The following is a 27054-nucleotide window of genomic DNA, read 5'->3' on the forward strand; positions in this document are numbered from 1 at the left end:
TCTGAGATCTATTCTACTGCATACTTCAGATAAGGTATTGAATAGAATTACTCACATGGAAAATTAGCACATAAGCAGCTGTTAATAGATCTAAGATTTTAAAATCCAGTCTTCTGCATCAATAAAAAACAACCTTAAAGTTCATATTATAGAACTTGTACATAACAAAGGAAGTGTCTTAGGTAGTAGTGATATACCTGAGATCTGAACTTCACAAAATAAAGGTATTTTAATATGAAACGAGACACCTAACTTGTACTCAAACCTTGAAAAACTACTCTGATTTTTTTTCCTTGTGCCCTTCTATTCTGTCTAACATGAAGAAATAAGTCTTAAAAAAACCCAAAAATGCAGGATGCCTATGAGAGAGGATTTTTCTTAAAGTGTAGAACCAACATTTTATGTTGCTAGCAAGACAGTTATTACGACCATTTTAAAGTACTGTAAAGATTTTTAAATGTTACTCCCTCTCAGAATTTGTTATGAGAGAAAGGTAGATACTTTTTAAAGAGACTGCTAGAAACATCAACATAAAAGAAAGGATATTAAAAATAATATAAGGAAGCAACATGAGATGAAAGCTAATGCATTACATTTTCCATAGTTAGTATTTACAAGGCTGTTTTCATTATGTAAAGCCTGAACCTTTTATGATTCAGAGTTTGATAAGGAAATACATTGTTCTCACATACAATATTAAACCCCATAGTCATGTTCTAGCTTTTCCAATGGAGTGGTTGAAGCACATAAATTCTGGAGCATATACATACAGAGTTCTAGAAGACATTCAGGTTAATCTTGCAAAGTTTAATTATTTCAAATGTAGCTTTTGTGTTCCAGAACCTGAAATGTGTAGTTGAATAAGTGTTTATCCATTCTCAGTTTTTTGGTGTATTATAAAGTGATTATTCTACTAAATGTTCCATTTAGTACAAGACATCTATTTAATATATTATGTTTTCAAGTTTGCATGGTATTATGGACTTGGGCTGGTCGACTTATTTAAGAAAATACTATTACAGTAATCTAAGGCTATCTACTGCCAGGACACATTCACAAGTAACTTATTTGGTGACCATGGATCATACTATTGATATTTGAGTAATTTGGTGTTGATATTTGCCTAATAACATTATGGATGAATGATTTTTTACTTGCACAGATCAAATTCCTTGGAACGGTAGGAACAATCTGATGCCCCAAATGTACTATATTCACTGTGTTTGTAGTCCAAGGGAAATATGTGCATGAGGATTGAATCTGGAACACACTGGGGTTTTTGTACTGTTAATGTTACTCATTAATAGATCTTTTAGATCCCTCCTTGTATTTATGATATGCTGTGTAGAAGCACGGCAAATCTTGAAACTAGTGTTATTTTTCATAAAGGGATCAACAATTTTGAGGCCATGCTATAGTTTTCATGTGAGGATTTAGAAATTTATTCTGGAAAAATTTGTTATTTCTATTTATAGCCATCTAAAATAAAGGGTAGAATATATTCTAGAAACACTACCTGAAGATTCTTTTAATAAATCTTCCTCAAAACTTACTAGAATTATTGTGAAAATGAGTCTCTGAAAGGAGTCTGGCTTGGTTGGTATTTTTGTGAATTTAAAGAAAAGTCACTACCCCTGGGAAAGACAACTAAACTGCAGGATTTAAATAAACCAAAGAAACCGGAAAGATCATGTTAATATTAGCCTCATTATCCTGCAGAAGCTGGTTCTCATGCTAGAACACTCAAAGCAAAGGCATGGCTCCAGTTCATTTCTGTTACTTCTCCTGACTGAAGAAACAGTCTGTTTTCAACATGAATGGGGTTAAGACAGATATTAGCCTTACATTGTATACAACTAGAATAAAATTTTAAGAGGTAAAAGACCCCAAACAAACAGCTTTTCAAAATTGATCTCTGTCTTCAGGTGCCAGAAGCTGTCATTAGTGACCCTCAGTTTTATTCTGGAGATAAGAGGCACTTTGCTTGAGCCCTTCTCAAAGAATCTGAATGATGCACTTAATTTTAACTGTGAATTGATCATTAATAGTTGGGCTTGTGGCAGAATGTCAGCAGTGGAACTTGGTATTCTCTGTACATTCAGTAATCTCCTGCTCTGGGATATGGATTATTATCGAGGTTTTCCAGTTTTAAAGACAGAGGCCTGTGAGCCTTACAAGAGCTTTTAGCAAATAGAGCAATTTACTGAAAAAATTAAGTCTTTTACTGCTTTAGCATCTGAAAAATTTTCTCTTGTTCTATAATTGCTCAGTGTCTGGAAATGGAAAATCAGTATATAATGCATGGTAGATTTTTGTGTATGTGCCCAGATTGGTGCTGCGGGTAGAGGCAGAAGTAGGAGTGTATTTTGGTAATGATCCCATATTCAGAAATGCAAATGGAAAAATCATTAATGCTACTTGATCAATTTTGACTTCTTCAAGTTTTCAATCAGTAGTTTAGAAGAAAAACAAAATTCTGTAAGCTTGAGCAGCCAACAAGGGGCCTCCAGAAAGTAATCCAAATGTGTTTAGACTCTGCATTATAAAAGTAAAACAAAGGTGTTGAGAAAAAGATACTGGTACTCACTGAATTTCCCAAATTATTGCCGATGATTTCCAATGCACTTTCCTTCTCTGTAGTCTGCTGTATTAAGTCTTAGATAAACATCAGCTCTATCACTTGTTCAGCTACTGAGATTGTACAGCCTGCTGGTCAAGATTCTGTGGAGCTGGTCTATGGAATTTTATAGCCTTATGGAAGCTTAATATTGTCTGAGCTGACCTTTTAGCATGATTGTTTTAACTCGTCAGGTATTTATAAAACAGGAAAACCAGCATTTTATTGGTGTTCACTGGCTGACCTTCATTGTGGTAAAAAGAAAAGCATTTTTACAAGTATTGTTAAGATGATATGCTAGAAAAGATAAAATTTCCTTCTGACCTGATCTGTTATGATGTGTCTGTAGGCAAAATGCGTTCCAAGTAATTGCTGTGGATGGGGTTTGCAGTGGAATAATTCAGTGTCTCTCTGCTGAAGACTGTATTGACTGGCTACAAGCAATAGCAAGTAACATTTCCAACCTCACAAAGCACAATGTAAGTATGGATCCAAGTAAGCCAGAAGGTTTCCAAATCATATTTGATTATAACTGTCATAAAAGCCTAATGGATTCACACACAGAATTATCTGCATATAAACAATGCTTGAGGCTGTCTGAGAGAAGTCAACTCAAGTTTGTTGTCAAATCAGACTCTGTGAGAAACCATTGAATAGGAAAATATTCTTCCCTACAGTCATATAATTCACTTCATTGCTATCAGAGTTATTTGCTTCATAGCAATACCAATTAGGATGAGAAGAAAAGACCAGACGCACAGGAGGAAGCCAGTTGTGATGCAGGAACACATAGAAAATACAAAAATTCTGAAATTTCTTCATAGTACCTCTCTCCAGAAACTGGTGCAACCAGATCTGAAGAGATTTTTGGTCTGTCTAGGTATCATTTATCATGATGGGAAAGGCAAGGTGTTCTGTAGATACAGATACTCGTTATCAGCAATGATAAAATGCATTTATGCGTCATGCACTGCACTCTTTCCACCTGAGCTTGTGGGATAGATACCACTTCTTGTTGAAGCAGGAATAAATATTTTGTAAAAGTTTTTTCAAATACTAAGTTCAATTAAGAGGTCTTCTGGACCTGCATGGGATGTATTTATATTTAAAAATGAACATGTAGTTCTCCCTGTATAGAAATCCATATGATACCTTCCGTCGTTTTCCTAAAAAACTGAGAACACATGGAGAACTCCATTATTTTGAATGGAGGTATAACAAGGGAGCCCTTGAGGATTTAATTTATATTTCCTTGAATCTGCTCTGGCTTCCCAAATCTGTCTCTGAATTTGCTTTTGTTTCAAATATAGGGAACACATTGAAGGAAGCTGTATTTTTTTGAGATTTATAATCAAGACGCAAAACTGTGTTCCATCTGGCAGCAATATGTAAAAGTCATTGTATTATAAAAACATGACAGACATGAATTCATCTACCATCTGCAAGCTTCCATGCAGTACCAGCGAACTTTATGGCTATTTATTCATACTTAAAATGCTGTTGCTATGTAGAACCTTTCTTGTCTCACTAGGCCCCTGAAAATTGAGGCTTCTGGGTTTTTTTTCTCTTGCCATCTTTGCTTCAGTCTACTAATGGTTCTTGCTACTTAAATCAGTGGATTTATTTGCTTGCAACAGTAGGCAGAGGCACCTATATTTTACAGGTGTTCTGAAACACTTCGGCTCTGATGAGACTATAATCATGGTTACTTAGCAGAACTTGAAATTTGGCAATGCAGTGTTATTACATGAATTTTTTTCTGAGTACAGTTTATAATTCTACACTGGTTTCCATAAAATAAGAAAGAAATTATCTAATGTTCTATAAGAGGTAAATAGCCTAAATTATGCAGCTGTTATGCCAGTCTTATTATTTACTTTATCCCAAAGCCATCCTGTAAAGTAGCCATGAGAGTTAGGGCTTATGATAATTATCCATGTGTCCATTTTTAGAATTGTCCTATTTGTTCATAGCTCTTACAAATTTATGGAAAACAATGACACTCTCCTTCCCGTAATATACTTTTCTCTTAAATTGCCAGTTGCCAGAAAGAATTATTTATTTGACAGCATAAGTGATAAGTGAATATAAGAAACCTTAGGAACACAGAGAGGAAAAAAACCCAAACTGTTGCACAGAAGAATGATTAGATGTGATTAGAGGTCCTTGTATTTTTTTTTCTTTACGAGATGGTTATTGACATGCACATACTGTTGATGTTAGTATTTTTCCTATCTGAGAGAGGCATTTGCTCACAGTCATTCTCCCTTACTGTGTCATCCAGAGCCAAAGAAACAGAGTTAAGGATTTTTTCTAATTCTTTGGATAAATTGACCAATTTTTAGTTTCAATTAACTTCTCATTCCTATCTAGAGGTTACAGAAAATAATTTGTTTACTTAAAATACCGTGCAGCTCACAGAAATATTTACTTACATGATGTTTCTCATAGCTATCTACCTTTTGAAAAAAAAAAAAAAGGAAATAGAATCAGAGAAAAAGGACTAAAAGAACTAGATTGTTAATGGAAGCACTTCCTTTACCCTTGTATCAAATCTGGGCTCTGTAGATTTTGGTGGGATTTCTTTTGCCTAACTTTAGATGAAGCAGAAAATCCAGAGTGAATCTGATTATTTAATGTTGACGTCCATTTTATAATGAAGTAAATTCCCTCAGGGCATGTCTCTCTTTCCTTTGACTGGTAAAGGACCCTAGGGTGGTGAGTTCATACTTGATACCTAAGGAGATAGATATAAATCCTGATAACCTGTCATTTGTGTCTTTGAGGGGCCAAAGCGAGTTTCTCTGAATATATCTCCCAAAGAAATGCCTGAATATTTTTGACCAAAAAAAAATTGTGGTATACTAGTCTGAGTCAGAAAATCTGAATTATTTTACTTTTTCCACACACAAACTGTCTGAAGAAAAATTAACTGATGGTTCAACCCCAAAAATGTGAATAACCCCAAAAATGTGAATAACAAGTCTTATGTTGCCTCAGGTATCTAGTAGCTGTGAATATGGGTCCCTGGCTCCAAAATAACTGGTTGAACCTATAATCAGTTTTTTCTCAGGATATTGTCAAAAAACTCTTCTCTCATGATCCAACATGTCCATATCCAACACAAACATGATGTGACTGAATTGCAGGACCAGCAGTATAGCCAGTATCTACTAAGGACAGAACAGAAATGCAGAAGTAGAAGCTAAAATAAAATGCCTTGACACGATCACCATTTTTAAAAGGCAACGTTGCTAACTGAATGGAGTCTGGAAGATGGTGTCTGCAAGCAATCACATTTTTCCTACATTGGTTATACTACTAATCATTGTACAATACAAGCTAGAACTCGTATTATTATGCAAAAAGTCAGTTAAAATTTTAATGCAGAGATATAGAAATTATATTTTGACTATTAGGAAGAGATATAAAGAATCCATGTGCTGACTGATGTAGTTTGCTTCGTTTCAGATTGTCTTTAACAGACAAACCTCAGGTATGCTCTCTTTTTCTTCATCTTCAGGAGGTTAGTGAAAGCATCCTCTAGTGTTTTAAGGATATTGAGAGTGATACTGGTAATTTTAATTTCTTTTGGTCCCAAGAAGCTCATATTTCATATAAGGTGAAGTACAATAAAATTACACAACATGAATGGGGTTGTATACTGGTATGCAACCAAAATGCATGCTAAATAAATGCACTGCTGGGAGTGACTTAATATCACACTGTAATTGATAAGGTGATGAATCCATAAGGATCATTCATTTCTGAAGATGGATTCCTCTCCAGCTTTAGTCCCTTGAATTGCACCTGTGTTAAAAATTCACCAGTTTTATCAGTACCCTCAAAAACCAGAACGTTTATATTAAACCCAGACTTTTCATGTAAGCAGTCCTGATACTGAAGTTAATGTCCTGAAATCTGAATATGCTAAATTGAACCTGGGCTTGGGAACTCTATTTCCCCTATGAACTGACAAGGTTCTATATCATTTTGCTGCCAATTTGGATGGCTGGCCAAAGCCATTTAGAAAGGGAACAAGCTGCTGCTTCTTTTTTTTGCTAATGCTTCAAGTAGGAATTTTCAGTTCAGTTGTTCAATTCAGCTATGAACTATTTGCCTTTCCATGAACTTTTACATTGTATTAAGTTAGGTGGTAATTGATACTGATTTCTAGTCTTTTACATCTCTTTTGTTACAGAATTTTAGGATGAAAGTATCCAAATTGTCATGTAGCTTTTAAAGAAATTACACCCTGGAAGAGCCTAAGAAAATAATCCAAAACCATGTGCTCTCTAAAGAACCACCAGTTGCCAATACATCCCTAATTCATGTGCTGCAATTGTCAGGAAATTTAAAGGCAAATTTTTTAATGGCTTTGGTACAATGGAAGTCAGACATTTTGGGTCTTTTTAACAAAAGAATAATTAAAAAATACATTTGGTGTTACAACTTCTATGATATATCTTCATGGAAATTTTTGAGACTTGTCCTCACAACTCAGTATTTGTCACTTGCGCATTGCTTTCTCTGTGGCAGATTTTTCTATAGTGAGAGCAATAATATTTCTTTTCCCTTTCCTCTTCCATAATTTCTGTGAAAAACACTACAACAGCTACAAATTTATGCTTTTTACCTTGGAGCCAGCACTTGACAGCAAAGAAACAACATGAACTTCATCAGACAGGAATGACAGGCAGCCGAGGTAAAGTTTCTAAGCAGTAGGTGGCAAAATGTTTTAAGCTTATCTTGAGAATATCCACAAGATCTTACAAGATTTAGTTCACAGTAACTTCATTTTATGCCACGATGTTGCATTTTTCTGGGTAAAATAACACATTTGTGAAATTAATGAGGCACACATGGTTGATGGTAGAAGCCCAGCAATAGGGTGAAAGCTAGAATGAGAGGTCTACAAACTGGGTATTGGCCCAATGGGTGTGTTTGTTCTGAAGAGTTTGAAAGTTCAAGTGAACTTTTTTGGTGTGCTTAAAAAGCAGTGCCTTAATGAAAGAAACTGCTGCTAAGACAAAAAAAAAAAAAAAATTGTTTCATTTCCACTAGAAAAAAGAAAATGATAATACATTATCTTTACAATGCTGAAGTTTGGGTACAGGGATTTTCTAAGTCACTAAGCAGAAGAGGAGACGAGGAGTGAAAAACAGGAGAAATAAAATGATTAGAATGTTAGAATGACTGTAGAATGTTATATTACATTAATAAACCAATATCACTCATGTGAAGCAAACAGCTTTAATATTTTAGTTTTTTAGTTACAATACAATGGCAAGCCAATCAGAAAACTCCAGTTTTAGTAATTTTTGAGTTTTCAGGGATTGTATGCTCTTTAATGTCCTATGATCTGTGTATTACAATAATATTTATCTTTTTTTTGGTTGCTCAGCTATGAATGTTTGAAAAAAATCCAAAAATACCAACATTAGTATCAAATCTCTTATGTTATATTCTGTAGTAGTGCAAAAATCAAATACTCTCAGTAATTTAGAAGTTGAAAACATTATAAAATGAAGGCCAAAACAAGAGAGGATTGTAGGAAGTCTTTAAAGTGTTGCTAATAGAATAGTTTTACATACATGATTCACATTTCCCATGACACAAATAGCCAGATAAATTAGACATTATTAAGTAAATATACATGCAACAGTTTTTAAAGCAGTATTAGCCATTCAGGTGGTCACATTGTTCTGAGACACTTGGAGTTTTGTTCTGCATTCCATTCTCAACCTTGCACAGGGAAGATTATACAGATAGTCATTCCAGTGCTGATATTAGGGTCTCTCTTGGAAAATTTAAAAACCAGAGCTGCCATTTTTCTCTGCCATTTTTCTCCATGTATGATTCTCTTAAGGCAAGTATATCTGCATGAATAACTGTAGTCAGTGCAGCATCAGGATTACATAACATGAATCCACTCCTATTTTTCCTCACTATTTTTAAAATGCAGGCTGTTATCAGGGGCACAATTAAAACCACATTTGTTTCTATGTCACTTTTATCAAGTGTTGCATATGGTCTTTTCTGATATTTACTTATGTTTTTGGCAATTTGAGGTGTGTCTTATTTTACAAACTTTTTATTTGTACCTTATTTAAAGAATTGTAGATAATTTTACATCCTCCTAAATGCACTCCTAAATCCTTGATTTAGCTGCCAAGAAATCTAAGTCTTGCCAAACTGTATTGCTGTTTCCCCAGTGTTTCATCTGCATTTCTATAATATAATTGAGCCTAAAAGACAATGAGGCAAATAGAAAAATGGTGCAGGAAAAGAATATTTCTTTGAGAAATATTTCTTCAAGAATATTTATTTCAGAATTATTTAGGAAATTTATAACAAGAAACTTCTGTCTTCATTGTTGGAGTATTTGTTATGACACATTCTGATTATGGTGACAGCATTCATCATAAAGACATGCAATCTTGCAGTATTGCTTTGGAATATACAGTGTAGACTTCAAGTACTCATGATAGGTTTTCAAAGTAAATTAAATTTTCTTTCTGTGTGTCTCCAAAATGTTACATCTATTCATGTTATTTTTAATAATACCTTCTTTGTTTTGCTGTATACAAGTGCACAACTTCTGCAGTGGTCTTTAATATCTGATTAAAATATTAACATCTCTGTATTGTACAGAATTCTAAAATACAATTTAAGAGAAGCAATGTCCCTAGAGACAATACAATCAAAAGCCCTTCCTTTTAAATTTACCAGTTTAATGTAAATCTTAAAAAAAAAACACCAAAAAAACCCCAACATTCTTGCAGAGAGAATATTTTTTGAGTTTTATATATGATTCTCTCACTCAATAAAAATACCTGCCCTTTGATTAATCCACTTTTGTATGGAGTCAAATTAAATTTTAGCCTCATGCTAGTATTTTAATTAAAGCAACATTCAAGATGTTCTTTATTCTCTGCAGATTTATATGAAGCTCTGAGACTCTTTCTCTTCCCTCATTCCATTATTACTGAAGGCTTAAGTTCACACATTATCATAAAAACTGTGATCTGTTTAGTTGCAAGACACTTTGGAGGAATGTCACACTTGCTCTCAACATTCCACCCAGGTGAAAGGTAACAAGAAACCTGTAATTTAGGAGAAAAAACCCCAAAATTAAGCAACATCTCTTGATTGGTTTTAAGTGGCACTAGATGATGACCAGAATAAAGGAAATAGGACTCTAACTGGGAATAAGGGTAAGGCATTTGGGGGTTTGCAGAGAGGTAACACATGGAAGAAAAAAGGACTCATTATAAGTTGCCCTTTCATGCCAAATGCCATGCTGCCCTTTCAGTAGCAGCTGGAGACTTACAGCTACTGTAACCTAGTTTTTGTTGTGCAGTAAAATGTTCAGTATTCCACTGTTGGTTTATTTTCAGTGAGAATGTGTTAAAAGTGCTGTTGAATCACAAACTGCTGTTGATAAAATAGCAACTGGGAAGTGGGAGGCTAGGCAATAATGACCTTTCTTTTTGTATTGCTTCTTTTTGCTGTCTTAAAAAAAAACAAAAAACACAACAAACACAAATATAATTATTAATATTTAAAGCAAAATTATCTTGTTTTGACGTCCATTTCCTCTTACTCAGTTTTAAAATATATTTTTAAAGGTGGCTACATCAGGAGTTTTGCCTTTCTTCCACAACCAGAGAGTTAAAAGATATAAAGAATGAAAAGAAATTTAAATGCACTCAAAAAACTATAAAACACCTCAGGGTATAGATTATTAGTAGCCTAATGTGTTGAAAGCACTTTCTCCATTTGGTTGTCTTGCTTCATAAAGTGCCATAGAGAGCAAGTGCAATCAAGTAGTGCACAGATTATATTTGCCTGTGGAACAGAATGGAGTCAGAGGAGGAGGCAGAGGTGTGGGGTAGAAGAGAGGGATTCCAGCCATTCCAGGACACATTTAAGAGGTTAGAGCAAATTAGCCCAGAGAGGCAAAACAACAAATGATCTCTAAGTTACAGAGGAAGTGAGCTCCAAATTGCCATTGGACTTGCCATTTCTCTGCTAACAAAAGGTGTTCTGAAACTCTGTGACAAGTTCTTTATCTCCTAAAAATACCTGGGGTAGTTAAGTGGCAAACACCTGTGGGGGAAGTCTGAAATGTCTGAAGTTGCTCACCTATGTGGGCGCCAGCATGATTACAAGGTTCTGTTGGTTCTTCTCACCAGTTTGTTTATTTCAGAGAATGAGGTAATTACATCCAGAACTTGTTTCAGGCTGTCATTGAGGTCATGAAGTCAGGCTTGAAAAACTGAGGATGAAGCACCTGGTTTCATTCTCATTTCCCAGTGCACGGTACTCTCTGACTTACTGTGCTGAAAAACGATTCATTTCCTTTGAGAATTAGTACCTTTTTGAACAGTTTATAATGAGTGTATGAAGGTTTCTGCTTTTCTCCTTTTTTTTCTAATTGTTTACAATTTTTTTTGACAATTTTACCGACTATGAAAAGGCATTTGCCTAATGATACCAATCAGGAACTCTAGTACAGTGAATCTAAGGAAATTTTTCTTTACTGCATTTATGAAATCACTTGATACAGGTTTTGCCTGTGAAAATTGTATGAAACAACTTTTTGTTGCTTCATGTCTTTCTGAAATAAAGCCTGCAATCTTTTACTACATAAAATAATCTCTCAGAAGCTATTAATCACATATATTTGATGAATATAAAATGAATATACATTTTAATATTTGATGCATGTAATCATGTAATTCTTATTCCCTAATTTTGCTTTTCTTTTTATGAGCCAATTACCAGTTATGTTTGGGTAGTTTGTCAAGAAAGCACTCTATGTGCTAAAAAGTACCTAACAGGATCCTAAATTCTACTTTTATATGAGACCTCCTGTGATAGGAAAGACAGTTACTACTTTTAGATGCACAGAATGAAGAAATCATAAAATATTGCTAGAAAGGAGGCAACCAGGCAGTTAAAGAATGCCTGTCCATCTCACCTGTGACTACTAAATAGTCCAGTGTCATAAAATACAGCATAAAATGCAACTGGGGGACAATTTGATTTGTGTTAATCCTTACACTTTTAGCTGTATTAGCAGAAAGGTGATGTAAGGTCAATGCAGATACACAATTCAGCTTATCCACATGATAACTCCAATTGTATTCAGAAGGCTGCTTCTTAAAAGTCAGAAGGAAACCCTTATTTATATTTCTAATAGATATTCTACTTCTCTTCCAGTGTGATGCATTGAAATCACACAAGCAGTAAAAAGTGTCCTTTTAGCCCACTCTTCCCTTTAAACACTGACCATTCAAATAATAGATCACATTGTTCAGAGGTAGATTTAAAGATGAACAACAAATCTATGTAGATGTGATATATTTGCATGTTTCATTAGTTTCCTGCTTGTACAGATGACAGATCTTGATAAAAAACCAAAATAGAATAGTATATGTCCCAATTCCAAAAATGTTTATTAGTCTGTTGGTGAACAAACACATGAGTTTATGTCTGTTTACTCCAGGGAAAAATCTGTTACCTGCCTAGCAGAAAATATTGTTTTCACTGTGTTTATTTCCTAAAGCAATTTTGTAAAGTAATAAAAAGGATGAAAAACTTCCTGTAGTGTGTCAACATGCTGGCACTTCTCACATAATTCAGTTGATTTAACATTGTTAAAGGAGTTTCAGCAGTTCTTCTTCTCTGGTATCTGATTGCCAAGGAACTAGACTTCTCTTTTTATAACTACTTTCTGCTTTAGCTGAATTAAATAATGTGACAGAAATGGTATCTGTTTGTCCGTAAAAAGCAAGATCCTCTCCACCCAATCTCCCAATACAATAAAGGGATATTAAAAAAATGTCTTTAAGAGATGAAGGAAGTGAACTCATCCTCCTAACAGAGGCAGTTACTTCTATCCCATTAACTGTATAAAGACTGCAGATGTATCCAGAGGGTGATTCCATCTCCTTGAATTAAATACTTACCTCTCCCTGTCTAACAGGAAATGGCAAGAGGGTACTTTAGCATAATAGCCCACAGGTTGGTAGAGTCACCCTGACATGAGAGACAGGAGCTCTCTGTGCTACTCAGCCTGCAGCCTGATGCCATCTGCCTCACTGCTGGCCAGAGGATCTCCAGGGGCAGCACAGGGCTGAGGCTGTGCTTCTCCTTCCAGAGGCTCTTCTCTCTGCTCTCCATACAGCCACATGTACAGTTCTTGCCAATGCTGTTGACAAGGAGCTCATCCATACAGTCTGGTGGGATTCACCCAGCAGGAATATTGCTTAAGTGAAGCAGATAAATACTTATCTCTTGCAGCCTGAGTACTGTAGCTCCCATATCTTGGGTGGCTACTCTGGTATTACCTACCATGACCAAATAGGACACTTTACTCCCTATACTACGAGGTAGATTTTATTTTTGCAGATTTTTAACCCAACTTAGGTCTCTGATTTTATATACAGTACAGTCCCACGACCAGTTGTTTTAGCACAAGTGATAGGCTGGGTGCAGTGTGGATATACAAAAAGGATGAGAAAAGTCTGCTTAAGTTTCTGCAGCCAAGTTTGCCATGAAAGGGAAAGATCAGCAAAAATAGGCTGATGTAGATGTCTTTAACTTAGCAGCTGGGGATTTTCTGTATTTGTGAATGTTGTACTCAGATAAGCCTTCTTACCCCTTTCCCTTCTTCTGTTGTCATTTGCAATTCCCTGAAGTTCAAAAACTGATGAGAATGTCTTTCAGATTTTGAGAAGAAATTAAAATCCATGCTTCTTGAGATTCTCTCACCTCATAGGAAGTGTTCCACACCAACTACTTAACTTCTGGCATAATTTGTGTGAAAAAAATACAGCTTTGGGGAAGTCAGATTGATGCAAAATGTTTTGGTCTGCATGAGCAATGGACTCATTCATTGCTGAAAATAAAGGGTGTATATAAAACTATTTGTTGCTTTTCTTTTCCTCTTTGCATTCCCATGTATTGTAGCTGCTGTTTTCCCTTCCCAGGTGCAGATGCACCTGGGGAAAATTGTAGCCTTTTTATAGCATTATTATTGCATAGGGAAGATAGTTTTACTGGGTGATTCTAAATGTATATTTGTTTAATATTTCTTCACTCAAATACCAGCCTACAGCAGCTGTGTAGATTTAGAAGAACTCCTAGCGTCCATTGCTCTGCTTGACTGTTTTGTTCAGAAAGGAAAAAATGTTTCTCTTCTCATTTATGCATTATGAAAAAGATAAACTGAGGGTTCCCATTCATGGAGGAGGAGGGAGGAGAGTTTAGGTTATTCAATCATTTTGCTTGCACAATCAAAACACTGTGCAAGCAAAATGATTGAATAACCTAAACTCTCTCTAGAAAGTAAAAAAAAAACAAACCATAAAGTTTAATACTCAAAACCTTTAGTAAGGTGCATTTTATGGGTAAATGTCCACAGAATTATGACTATAATTTTAATGAGGACCATTCACAAAGAAATGTTCTACCAAAGAGACAAAAAGACCTGACATTCAAATACCTCTTCTACTGTTTCAGATCACATTTAGTGTATTAATATTTTAGTAGTGACTTCAATGAAGTGTTCTGAGGTGTTGAAAAGAGTTTTCCTGAGATACTCCAGATATCTGCTAAGAAGGTCATGAAGTTTTTTAATACAAGAGGAGTCATGGAAATGCAACTGCAAATATGAAACAAATTATCTATGAAGCAAATCAAATATGAAACAAACAGATATGAAGGGCCTTTGCTTTATATTTAATAAATTGAATACACGTGACCAATGACTACATTGATGTTTGTGCTTTCACCTGTACATATTTTTATGTGATGAAGATGTTACAGGGAATGAATATATTACTTTTACCAATTTTTTTTTCTATGCCAGGGAAAAAAAAGCCACAGGTAGCTTCTCAAGCTTATATTTAAATCGTATGTACATTCCATTTAATTGTTTTTCTCATTTTGTAACTGTAGTAATATTAAAGGGTTTGGTTTTTTTTACATCATAAATAGAGTGCTTCACGAGAAGAAATATGTCCTTAGGCTGACATAACCCCTATAGAGGTGTGAAGCTAACATTCTTTTCCAGTTACTCTTTAAATAATTGATAAATCAGTGTGTATACATGTTTGATATCAGAATTATTTCCTTTTGCACCAGATTAGCATAAATGTATCTCTATATTGCTGTATAAACATAAACTGTTTTTAAAATATTATAGCAAGCCAAATCCTAAGAGGCTGTTGACAAGCTGTTTTAAACAGATTATTTTTAAAGTTATGTGCTTAACGAGATAGTCAGTGTACCTCTCCAGACTATTTAGCAATGTATGTCTCCACCTTAATTAAGCTAACTACTCTTGCTGCAGCAGAATGGCTATTAGCTCATTCATTTACCAAACAGTAACCATAAACAGCATTTTTATCTCAAAAATATAATAAGCAGCAGTCAGGAAAACAGAGTATGCAATTTGAATTAAAGAAAGAGTATTCCCTGTTTTTCAAATAGCAACTAGAGCTCTAGAACATCCGGGCTTGCAGACGGCCCTACCGGTAAAATAATTTTCCATTTACATAGCTGAATAGATTGCCTGCCAAACCTTGCTTAAAGCAGCTATAGCTATCTGACCTCTATTTAGTCTTCTGATCCAAAACCCACTGCCCTTTACCTTTGTAAGTTCATAGACCAAACCAAAATAAATCACATCTTATTTGTTTTATGCTTGCATTTTTTTAAAACCCTAGAATCAGACTCGTGGAAACTTCCTACTTACTCCTGCTTATAATACCACCTGGTCTTTACAGTGGGGTGACTTAGGAGGCAGTTTGCATCTTGACCAGGTCATCAGCAAATAAAAAAGAAACCAACTTGCCTCATTCCTGGTCTGTGTAGCTTCACTGGCTATATTGGGTTTATGTTGTCAAACTACAACTCAGATGAATGCTTTTTTCCCTTTAGATTTGAATAGACAACCCTTTATCTCCATAAATGTTAACATTTCAGCATAACAAAATACCTTGCGTTTTCTTTTTTTTTTTTGCATGTTGACATCTTCTATCCCAAGCATTAGAAGGTTTTAAAAGTTCATATTAATAAAGGGATTATTTTCAATAGTGCCAATCTTTATATCAGTCTTTTATCATCTTCTTACAAGCTCTTTGTATTCTTTTTCTTTTTCTCTGTCTCTGTGTTTTACTCCTGTTGTTTCATTCATATTTCCCGTTGAGCACAAGGGAGTCTACCAGTACAGTGTTACCAGTGCTAAATAAATTGTTTTACATTTTCACATATGGATACTTTTATAATCAAAACTCACTAGATAGCCATGTTTTCTGTAAGATGCATACTCTACTTATCCACTGGAAAGAAAAGGAAGTGTCATGGCTAAATGATTAACTCTTGAGTATCCTGAAACAGAGGAAATAAGTAGCACAGTAGAATTTGTAACTAAGAGTGGGCTTGGAAAACATCCCTTGTCTTTGTAGAACCAGAAACATGATAGGACAACATGAGATCTCCTCAGCTGGCAAGCAGCAAGAGTGCAAATAGTTTTGATATAGGCCAGAGAGAAGAAAAGGGTTGGTTGACTCCATTTTGAAAATAAAATTTTTGGCAGACAAGTGACAAGAAAGATAATGAATGTTCTTTTTGATCAGAGTTTATTTAAAAGGTCAATTGTAAACAGATGATTGTTGCCATTGATAAGTGAGACACAATCTTGAATAAAGTCAGATCATCTTAGAAACCTTAGGTATACATTAGTGAAAAGCATTTTAGATATGTGCATTCCAAGTACATCTTCATTACATTACTTAAAACCTTCAAGAGATTGAGCCTCTGTTCTAAATCCATTTGCTAAGTACAGGAAGTTTCTAGATGAAATAAATAGCAGTAAAGTAGAAGTTATAAATTTTGTGTGGCACAGAACAACCAGTGCATATGGTTTCAGAGTAAAAACTTTCTTCATATAGCTTTATTTCATTGCTGGTTTTTTTCAGCTGTGACCAGCTCAAAACTAAATCTTTTGCAAATTGTAATGTGTGTGTTAACATCCACCTAATTACTGCTAGGAACACTTAGTACTCATGCTGAAAGAGTAATTCTGTATTTGATGGAATTGCTGTCTTCATACATCTTTGGGATTCTCTTCTTCTTTGGCTTTGAGCATATGCTCTCACAGCAGTCACTGCTTTCTGAATAGGCATGATACTAATCAGATATTCAGTTGCTTTGTTCAGTTCTAATTTCTTAAAATTACACACCATTTTTATATATATCACTATTTTAAGTGGTTTTATAATAATGTCAAATTTATTCATCAGTTAATTCTCTCATTGTGACAATAAATAATAATGTAACTTCATACAATTTTACTTATTACACAGCATCTGTTTTTGTTAGAGCTTGACATATGCATTTCACTTGTAAATTACAGCTTTTATGTTCTACTTATGCCCATTATACCTTTGTTGAATCATTTGTTTCCTTATTTTTCTTTTAACTATAGTGCTGGAGTAATTTTCTCAGTAAGTGTGTGCCCTTTTCTTTCAGGAAAGATAATGTCCATAATAGACAACTAGAATTTTGCTAAAGTAATGAGAGAAGACATTTGGGGGAAAAAAAAAAATTAATTGATTTCAGAAAAATTAATTGATTTCAGTGTCATAAGGACAACTCTTCCTTTGATACTGCTTTGAATGTTGAAACTTAGAGAAATGTACTCATCTTGGTATCTTGAAAATGTGGGATAGCATTACTTGTGTTTATTAGCTTATGGCATTATAGAATCTTAGAATATCAGGTTGAAAGGGGACATTGAGGATCGTCTGATCCAGTCTTTCTTGGCAAAGGCACAGTCTAGACAAAATGCCCAGAACCCCATTCAGGTGAATCTTAAAAGTATCCAAAGCTGTGGAGTCCACTGCTTCCCTGAGGAGGTTATTCCAGTGACTGACTATTCCCATTGTCAGAAATGTTTCTCTTGTGTTTAATCATAATCTCCCGGAGAGTATCTTGTACTCATTACCCCTGTGTTTTCCCTTTGACTCCTTGTAAAAAGGAAGTGTCCATCTTTGGAATCACCTTTTAAATACTGAAACACGTATAAGGTCTCCCCTAACCCCTCTATTTTCAAGGCTGAACAATCCCAGCTCTTTTCAGCCTTTCCTTATATGGCAGGCTTCCCAGTCTTTTGATTGTCTTTGTGGCCCTTCTGTGGACCCTCTCTAAATCATGTTTGAGCTACAAGAAATACTGATAGAGCAAAAATCTATACTTTTGACTAAACAATCTCCTTTACCTCTGAAATGCAATTAGACAGGGAGTTGTTGTTCTGAAATCTGTCCAAAATGCACACTTAAGTAAAAGTCATCTATAAATTTGCTTATAACATCCTTAGTGCCTGTCTTAGCCATTCTTAATGCCAATAAATTGGACGTTTATGAGAGGTTCAAGAAAATCCCGGTAATCTTAACTATTATACCTCTTCCTATTTAAGGATTAAAAGATCATATCCAAAGCAAGAAAAATATGTTATTATTACTAGTGTCAGTTTAACAATATTGTTAAAATTAAATGGTCCTTTAACACACTTCTCGAAGAAGAATGAAAAAAAAAAAAGTCTGAGATCAAAATTAATTCATTTGCGCAAAAATCTTTACCCTATTCTTTTTTCTCCCTTGAGAAAATCTTCTGGCCTACCTTTCATCCAAGGTCCCACTGACACACCACTCTTTACACTTGCATTTGACCATATTGATAAGTATTTGAGCATTTCTTTTCAGAAATACCAAAAGATACTTGAGAAAACCCCTATTAACAGAGATATTTGCATACTGTTTTTTAATGAATTCTTAGTTATGAGGTGAAACTGGAGATCAATAGAGAGTACTGTGTTCCTTAGAAGGGGATGAAATTCAAGGCTTTTTAAGCTAATGGCTCAGCAGCTTGTTAAGAGAAAGAAGGTTAAGGAGAGTCCAACCTTTCCTACTTATGGCAATCTGGAAGCTTTATTGCAAAAGAGTTTCTCATTAAAAGTCAGCTCAGGGTGTATCTGAATACAGGGCTAGAGTGAGTCTGCGATTAATCTGAATACAGAGTAGAGTGATATCAGGAGGAGGGGCAGGGTGTATTTTATAAAATATGAGGACATGACTTTTACTATACAAGCACTTCAAAGTAATTTTGTAGTGTTTCAAGTGAAATTTAAAATGATCAGTTATACAGATGAATAGGGAGCTTCCAGAAAAAACAGGTACTGAAAAACTCAGGTGTTTATAACAATCTTACATATAAAATTTCTTTTTCTTTTGTAATATGAAATTTAACAATTGTGTTGATATCAAGTTTATTATCATGTGAACCTAATTCTCAACACCTATTTCATCTTATGTCAAGCAAATTATCTAAGTAATGTAATAACAAGTGATTTTTTTAGCTTACAAGAAGTTTATCTGGTCCTGTCAGACAAATTGTCTCTTAAATATTGCTGTTATTCCTGAGAGCTCCAAGAGAATAGAATTGTGTAATTCTTTTAGACAGAAGAAGTGAAATGTGACATAACACAACAATGACAAGATGTTTCTATAATTTTATTTTTAATCCACTCAAACTAAAGTAAATGACTGGGTTGATTATGGAGGGATTGAAGTTATAATACCTGTAAAGACTAAAGAAAACCTCTTTAGCTTTGTTGTCTCAGATAAAGGTATTTGTTTATTCTACTGGCAACTGGCCAATTTAATGAATTTTGACATCAGGAATTCATTTAGACTGGTATTCTGTGGTGTAAGTATTAAATGTATTTTAAAAATCACTAGCTACATTTCTATTAGGTTCTGTCAAGGCAGTTAATTGTCTCCTTTTATATACAATTGTATATTATGTGATGGTATAAAATTCCTCATTTTTTCTGTATTTTACTACCCCTTTTGTCATATTAAATGCTGGATTGTGAACTGCAAATGTTATTATCTGTACAAAATTGAGGAATCCTGAAACAATGGAAACTGCAAACTGTTAAATCTTCATGAGCAAGATCAGTAGATTGCCTACGGACTGAGGGCAGAGGAACAAAATAGGTTTAGTTGCAGTCTTCTTCAAATTGCTTTATTCTATTTCAGTCCAGTCAGAATGAAAAGACCAGGTTGGAAAGAGGGACCTAAAAGGAGAGGACCCATTTGACTTGGTAAAGAAGTGGCTCAAATGCTGTGGATAGGACTTTAAGGGGTAAGGAATAAAAGGACAGTAATGACCTTCAGCAAACATATCATATACAGAGCAAACCTCTGATGAAAATGTCAGTTGGGTTGTGATGTATTTTTCTTCCAATACTTGCTAACAGTTCAATTGGAAACTTTAGGTGGGAACCAAAAATATAGATGTCTGAATCCAAATCTTAAACTGAATTTGTAGGAGTTATGGTTTGCAGTTCCCTTCCTAAAGAAGGCTGAGGAAGATGCTCAGCTGTAATGTATGTGCTGGTGAAATCTCTTAAGAAGTAGTTAGAGAAATTGCAAAGGAAAGCTGACAGAGAGGGTGAAATCTGGAATGGGGGTGTGGAGAAGGTGATTGGTAACAAGCCAGGAAGATCTACTATAGCACCTACTGTGATTGAGGAAAACCTAGCTAACAAGATATTTCAACTCACAGATTTTCTTCATAGGGAAATGATCCCTCCTCAGGCAGTGATGCATTAAAATGCTGCCCACAGGAGCTGAAGTTTCAAGCCTAATGACAAAGTGGATTAAAAATAAAATGGAAGCCTGGCAGGCTGGAAAAGCTGTGAGATTAAGGATCATTCTTCCCATGAGGAAATGATGTATTGGTTGGTCATGAGTGACTCACTCCTGTGTGTGATGATAACTTTGGTCTAGTGTCTGGACCTAATATTGTGGGAAGTCTTCTGTCTACCAGGAGCTTAAATCTGAGGGATGTTGCCAAAGCCATCTAGTCAAATGACAGTTACCTGGGACTGCTCATTCATGCAGGCATGACTCATTTCTGTGTCACACTAAGGAGATGAAAAGTGGCTGCAAAACCTTTGGAGGAAGGCTGAGAGGATCAGAGCTGTTGTAATGTGCTAGTCAGTTCTCCTGGTCAGTCATTCAGGAAAAATGTGTGTCATTCAGTGCTCATATGCAAAAGTAGCCTACCAAAATAGGCTCTGGCTTCTTTGACAATAGCATGAAGTTGCAAGAAAATACAGGGTGAAATGGAACTGAAGAAAAGAATAATGTTTCAACTTAAGAAAAACTACACAAAGGGCAAGCAGTGTGTTCTTTGGTTCTGTGATGGATGACATGAGAAGCAGTGGTATTAAACTGCAGCTGGAAGGAGTCTGGTTCAATATAAGCAGAACTTCCAATGCTAAGTAGAGGTGTATTTGCTAATAGATTGACTTATGAGGTATTAAAAGACTCATCATGGCAGGCCAGTACAAATGGGTTCGACAAACAGCTTTAATTGATTGAGTTGCTTTTCAGCAACTGTTGCTGTTCTTTTATATTATAGAATGAACAAATTCGTATCAGTTCTTGCAGCCTGCATTCAGAAATACTAGGATATGATAAACTGTGGATACTATTGAAGTTTTCCCCCTGTCATTCTGTGAAAAATTCTGAAAGTAAATACTGTATACTGGATATTATATTGTCTAAACATTAAGTTGTAATGAAATGGTAAGTGGAAAGTAAAATTGAAGTTGGGCTTATCTATAATATTTAATTGCCTTGAAAAATAAAGAGGTAAGGAAATCTGATATTTTACACCAGGAGAGACATATAGATCAATTTTTAATAGTTTAATTTAACAGGTTAAGTCTGGTTTCTGCTGGAAAAATGACATGGCTTCCTTGCTCAGTAGTAATAAGTAACACCAGCTTTTTTATCTCTTAGTGTGATTGATACTGCAGTAATCATACTCCAGTGAACAACTACTAATATGATATAAGCCACAATTATCCAGTTGCATTTCATTATCTGAAGCAATGATTCTGGTGTCTCCTTCTAGGTCAGGTATTTTCATATCTTTTCAATTCTTCTTGTTCACAGTCCTTCAAATACATCCTCAGTACAGAGGCACATGATTCTTACTTTCAGATGGGACCATAATAGTCTCTTCAGCCCCTGGATTTAATTTGTTTTCAGTGTCTCTAATAATATGCATGTTGCTGTTGGTATTTTATTTATGGATATTCACTGTTATAAAACTGTTTGTAACACATGCATCTTCTTTAAAGAGGCGCAATAGAAATATTGTCATTAAGGTGACATCCAGTTTTAGGAATGGCTGTTAAATGTTGCAGGTTTTAGTGACACCATTCATCTGTCAAGTGAAAAAAAAAGCACAACACTTAAAAAAAATTATTTGGAGTAAAATTAATTTCAGTCCTATTATTGGAACATCACAGATGTTTGAAGAGTAGGTTTTGTGGTTTTTTCCTTAGGGCTCCCACTATTCTTCCACGTAATAGGCACAAATCTGGTATTTCTTTCTAATATCCATCCATTACTTCTGTGTTTGTACTGTTCAAGTACAAGCACAGAATCCCTTTGAGTGAGAAAGAAAAAGGTTTAATAATATGCAGGTTTGTGGTCACATTTCAGATGGCCATTTGCGCTTTGATAGCACTTTTATGTGTCCTAAATTAATAATAACTCTCAATATACAAAAATTTTCTTTCAAAAGTTTAACACCTCTCTTAGGAATGATCTGTATTTATCTGTTTCTGTTTTTGGAGGTGCACTCCTGACTTTTACTACTTATATTTTGTATTCCCAAAAGTATTTATCAAATACCTGCATTTACTGGAACTCACCAAAACATGAAAGCTCTCTGCTTATTTTGTAAAGCTGGCTAATAAAGAGAGTCAGCAGGATTTAAGAGGAAGCTTGTAGAGTTCTGCTTTCCAGAGGTGACCTCAAGATTATGTCAGGCCTCTCTTTCTCCACTCCTATATAGGATTAAAACGGAACATTTTAGCTTCCATATGGATTAAGATGATTCATGAGAACTGTTAAACTGTACCAGAATAAAGAACCATCTAGTCCTGTGTCTGGTGATAACAAAAGAATAGTTATATGTCCTTATTTCTTTCCAGCCGTCTGCTACTTTAAGACTTCTTCAGACAGCTGATTAGGGACTTCCTGAATAATGGCTACTGTGTCCTCATTGTCTATAAACTATAGAAATATTTGATCACTTCTTAAATTTTTTTTTGCTTGCAAGACAGATTTTATAACTGATTATATAAGCTGAGACGTATCATCTTGGTTCTCACTTTGGTTCTCATCTAGGAACCGTAATGGGGATGACTCAGCCTGCAGGTATCTATAGGAACAGACTGGAAAGCAGAGGTCATGCTTGTGCTCTTGCATTATTCAGTGTTGAATCAAGTCTCTCCTCTGTGTAACTGTTCCTACATTCTGGAGTTTTTCCCTTTCTTCCTTCAAGGAAGTTGATGCTGAGCTTCTTCAGGCTGTGTGTGTTTACAATCCACTGTGTCTAGTCTTGACAAAAATCCAACCAGGACATGAAAATGCTAGGAATGATGGAAGTAATCCCAATCTTTTATCCTTTGAACCATTCAGCTGGTTAAATATGATTAACACACGACATAGAATGGTGTCATCAGTGGTAGGTCAAGAGGCAGATGTGAATCAAATACTTCCTATGCTCCCAATTTTTCCAGAACGTATTGGCTGATCATTTTGCATAACTTAGCTTATACAGATTTTTAGTGTGAATTCTAAAATCTACTGCAGCTTGCAAAACCAGCACCAAGACTTGCTATATTTGTTCTATAGGCAGTTATATATATTTGAATGCATTCACCAATGCATGATGTATTTTGTGGGGCCTGTTGCGTGCATCTTTCAAATCTCTGATTCTTTCAATGCAGATAAACTCTTGGTCAACAAAATTTCACAATCTTACCACAACTTACCTATCCAATTGAGTAAATAAAAACCTAGCAAGGACAGAAAGTAAGACTAGCCAACTAGTAATTTGAAGTGTTATGTACTCTTTCTTGTTAATTAACATAAAATTATCACAGCATGGAGTCATGTTTTCTTCCAAATTTTAATGATCTAGCTTCCTCTTTGAAATCACTTAACATCCCAATGGCACAAACTGTATTGTTTCTTGTCTTCATCTCTATGCATGAGATGAAGAACTGTGTAATGAATTTACATTCTTCTCAAGCTATTCTATTCTAATAACTGTTAATGAATGTGACTCAGCAGCTGTGTGATGCAAACAATTGATAGAGAAGGTTACAGAGTCTAAATTGTTTGGGGAACTCCATCAAAATGGCTACCATAAATTAAAATAATAAAAGATTCTTTTAAATTGGAAAAAGACTGTGACCTGCAAAATTATATGATATCTACAGACTGCAAGAAAATGAGAGATCAAATCATATGTGAAAGCATGGGGAGTATCTTATTTACTGCCTAAGTCAGAAAAAGGCTGAGCAGGCACTGGTGCCCACTTGTTTCATATGTTGCCTTAGCTGTTCCCTTAGGTACTCCAATGGAATGGTCTCTGTCAGGATCTCTGTCCTAACAGCTAACACCTACTCTGTTATTCTTTCTTCTAGAGGACTGGATGTTTTACCTGAATCTTAATTGCCTATTAATCATCTTTCCCGTTATCCCTTTAGAACTTTGAGTCTAATTTACAGTATCATGTTTATCATGAAATAGGATCAAAGCAAGTGTGGTGCACATAGAGTTTTCAAACATCTGATGGCTTCTATTTAAATTTTTAAAGATTGGAGAAACCTGGAATCTCTACTTCTTACTACTTTTAAGAGTACTTGGTGCTTGTTGAAAGATACATTTCTTTGTCATCTCATGGGGATCCTGTGATTAAATTGGAATAGCAAATTTGATTAATATAAATAGGTAAGAAAGAGGAAAAAAACCCCAAATAAATAGTAGTTTTCAAATTACACTTTAAAATTCTCATATGGAAACTGAAAATAAATATTGCTGTGCTATTGGCCCCAAGAAGGTCTGAAATGGTATCTCTCAGAGGAGTGAACAATTCCATTCAGTTTTAACTGAATGTGAAAATTTAAAACCCAGCTTTTATGAGCTTAACAATCTGCATTTCAGCAGAGGGCAACAATAATAGGCCACAATTCATGGGAAAAGATAATAGTATGCAACAGTATTCTTCTGCATTACTGCTTCTCTGGCAAGAAGACTTTTAAATAATAAAAACTAAAAAGCCCCAAATGTTTGCAATCATTGTGCCCACATGAAACCAAGACCTGCTCATTTGTGTTCCTGCTGAGAAGTGTTGTGTTCCATGTTCTTGTTTGTTTCCTCTGCAGAGCAGGCACAGCCATCACTGTGAAAATTTCCATCTGTGGTTGCAACATCTAGTGCACAAAAATGACTGAATTTGGCCATGGGACATTTTTCATTATGTTCCACTTCAGATCATCTCCCTGCCCAGATCATCTCCTCATTCTTCACGTCTGTCATGTCCAAACATACTGCGAAATGAATTTTTGGAACATATCTAGTAAAATGTGTTTGTACCATTAATGATCAGTTATTTTTTGAACCAATCTTCTTTGGTAGCTTTCACTAAAATGTATTCTTCCCATTCCTGAAAGTTTTGAAAGCCAGAGCTCTGGGTGGAGCTCTGAACAACCTGGTCTGGTGAAAGGTGTCCCTGACCATGGTAGGGTTTGGAACTAGGTGATCTTTAATGTTCCTTCCAGTCTAAACCATTCTATGTTTCTATGATACCATTATTGGTCTTGTATTATCACCTCTTGACTTTCCCTGTCAGATGCAAGATACTGCAGAGACCTTATTTGTCCTTCCTCCTTCTTCCTCTTTCCACCTTGAATTGATCATCAATTCCCAAGTTACTTTCTCTATGGTGTTTTTAGATTTTTTTCCCTAATTTGCATTCATGGAAATTGAATCAGAATAGAATATCATCCCTAATGACCTGGTTTTTTTGTGCTTGAAGCAGAAGCAGGTACTTCTTGCTAACTTTAAATAAGCCTAGATTGCCTTTAGACAAGAGTGTTTTCTAGCTTCTTCTGTCTCCTTTTATGCCATTTTTGATATTTTATTGCTCTGTACAAACACATCTTTCTAAAGAATATTCTCAGAATGCCTTTGTTTTTTTTAGTGTAGTATCTGCTGGTGTGTTTTATTTAGAAATATTACATTCATGTATATTTGTAGTGTATTGTACTGGTGAAAACAAATTTTATTTAATTGCATCAGTTACATAGTTCTGTGTGCTATGATTGTGCTTAATAACACATAGTATTACAATGAGTTCAGTAAAGTTATGGAAGACTGAAGCAACATTTCACTTTTAGATAACGAGTAAAGTAATTAATTTTTTTTTCTTTTTTTTCATTTCTGGAAAATGTTTCCTTAAAGGTTTTAATTAGCAAATAATTTAGGTCTGGAAATTAAATTTTACTCAGTATACATCATGACACACTGGGAAAAACAGATGTGTGCTGCCTAATTGTTGAACTTTTTTATTCTGTAATGCTCAATATTGATGCATGTGAATGATAAACATTTAAGTGTTCCTAAAACTAATCATACTTAACAATTTTTAGTTTCATGTCTCACTTGAACAATTATAATGCAGTTTTGAAGTTTCTGTAAAAGAATTTTAAAAAATGCATTTCAAGAAATCACCTTATTACCTGAAAGATAAACATAGTTGTTTTAGTTAATCAAAACAACAGCAGCTCAAACAACCATGTAATGTAGGTGCTTAGATTGTATTTTAGAAAATGAGCTGGAAATTTTTGAATGAGAAAATGATGTTTCAAGTATGTATTTGCATTTCAGAAGAACATTGACAGCACACAATGCACCTAATGTACTTTGTTAAAAAATGCAATCTCTGTGTTTGAAGTAAACACTCCTAAATTATTTAATATATAACTGTAACTTGCCACTAAGTGAATATTTTTAGTATTTTGTTTAGAAAAGTAAAATTTCTTTTTCATAACAGTGTACTTTCAGAACTTAATATTTTCAGGCTATTAGCTGTAGCCTTTGCTTAGATTAAAATACATGGTTTTCCCAAGGACTTTAATAGTTTCTACTAACACAAACAGGGACTTACCATGCTGGAGTAATTAATGTTTGATTTAGGAATAAATCCCAGAAGTCTTCAAATATTTTTTAGGTCAAAAAATATGGGTTTTATCTGCTTTTTATTTTAAAAAATCACATTAGATAGTTGGTATCTTGTATGGATCAATTTTATACTATTTCTTTGTCCTGTGAATGTCCTTGTTCCTCTAATGCTTCTCCTTAAGTAGCATTGAAGAAAGAAGGAAGGGTAAAAATGTTCTCTGACGCTTTTGATGGAGGAAAGATTTGAAAACCAACTGAAATTGCTTGCTATCATGTTCTTGACAGTGGGAATTATCCTTT

The 27054-nt window shown here is 34.8% G+C and overlaps 1 protein-coding gene across 3 annotated transcripts in view; it reads left to right on the forward strand.

Moving 5' to 3' along the window:
* SNTG1 (syntrophin gamma 1) overlaps nt 1-27054 on the forward strand; it is a 316227-nt gene that overhangs the window by 217388 nt on the left and 71785 nt on the right. For all 3 annotated transcript variants that reach the window (XM_018910030.3, XM_050971479.1, XM_050971480.1), the window contains one exon: nt 2967-3096. In XM_018910030.3, coding sequence (XP_018765575.2) covers nt 2967-3096 — 130 coding nt within the window. The remainder of the gene's footprint in view (nt 1-2966; nt 3097-27054) is intronic.

Source organism: Serinus canaria, chromosome 2, assembly GCF_022539315.1.
Source record: "Serinus canaria isolate serCan28SL12 chromosome 2, serCan2020, whole genome shotgun sequence".
Classification (NCBI taxonomy): Eukaryota; Metazoa; Chordata; class Aves; order Passeriformes; family Fringillidae; genus Serinus; species Serinus canaria.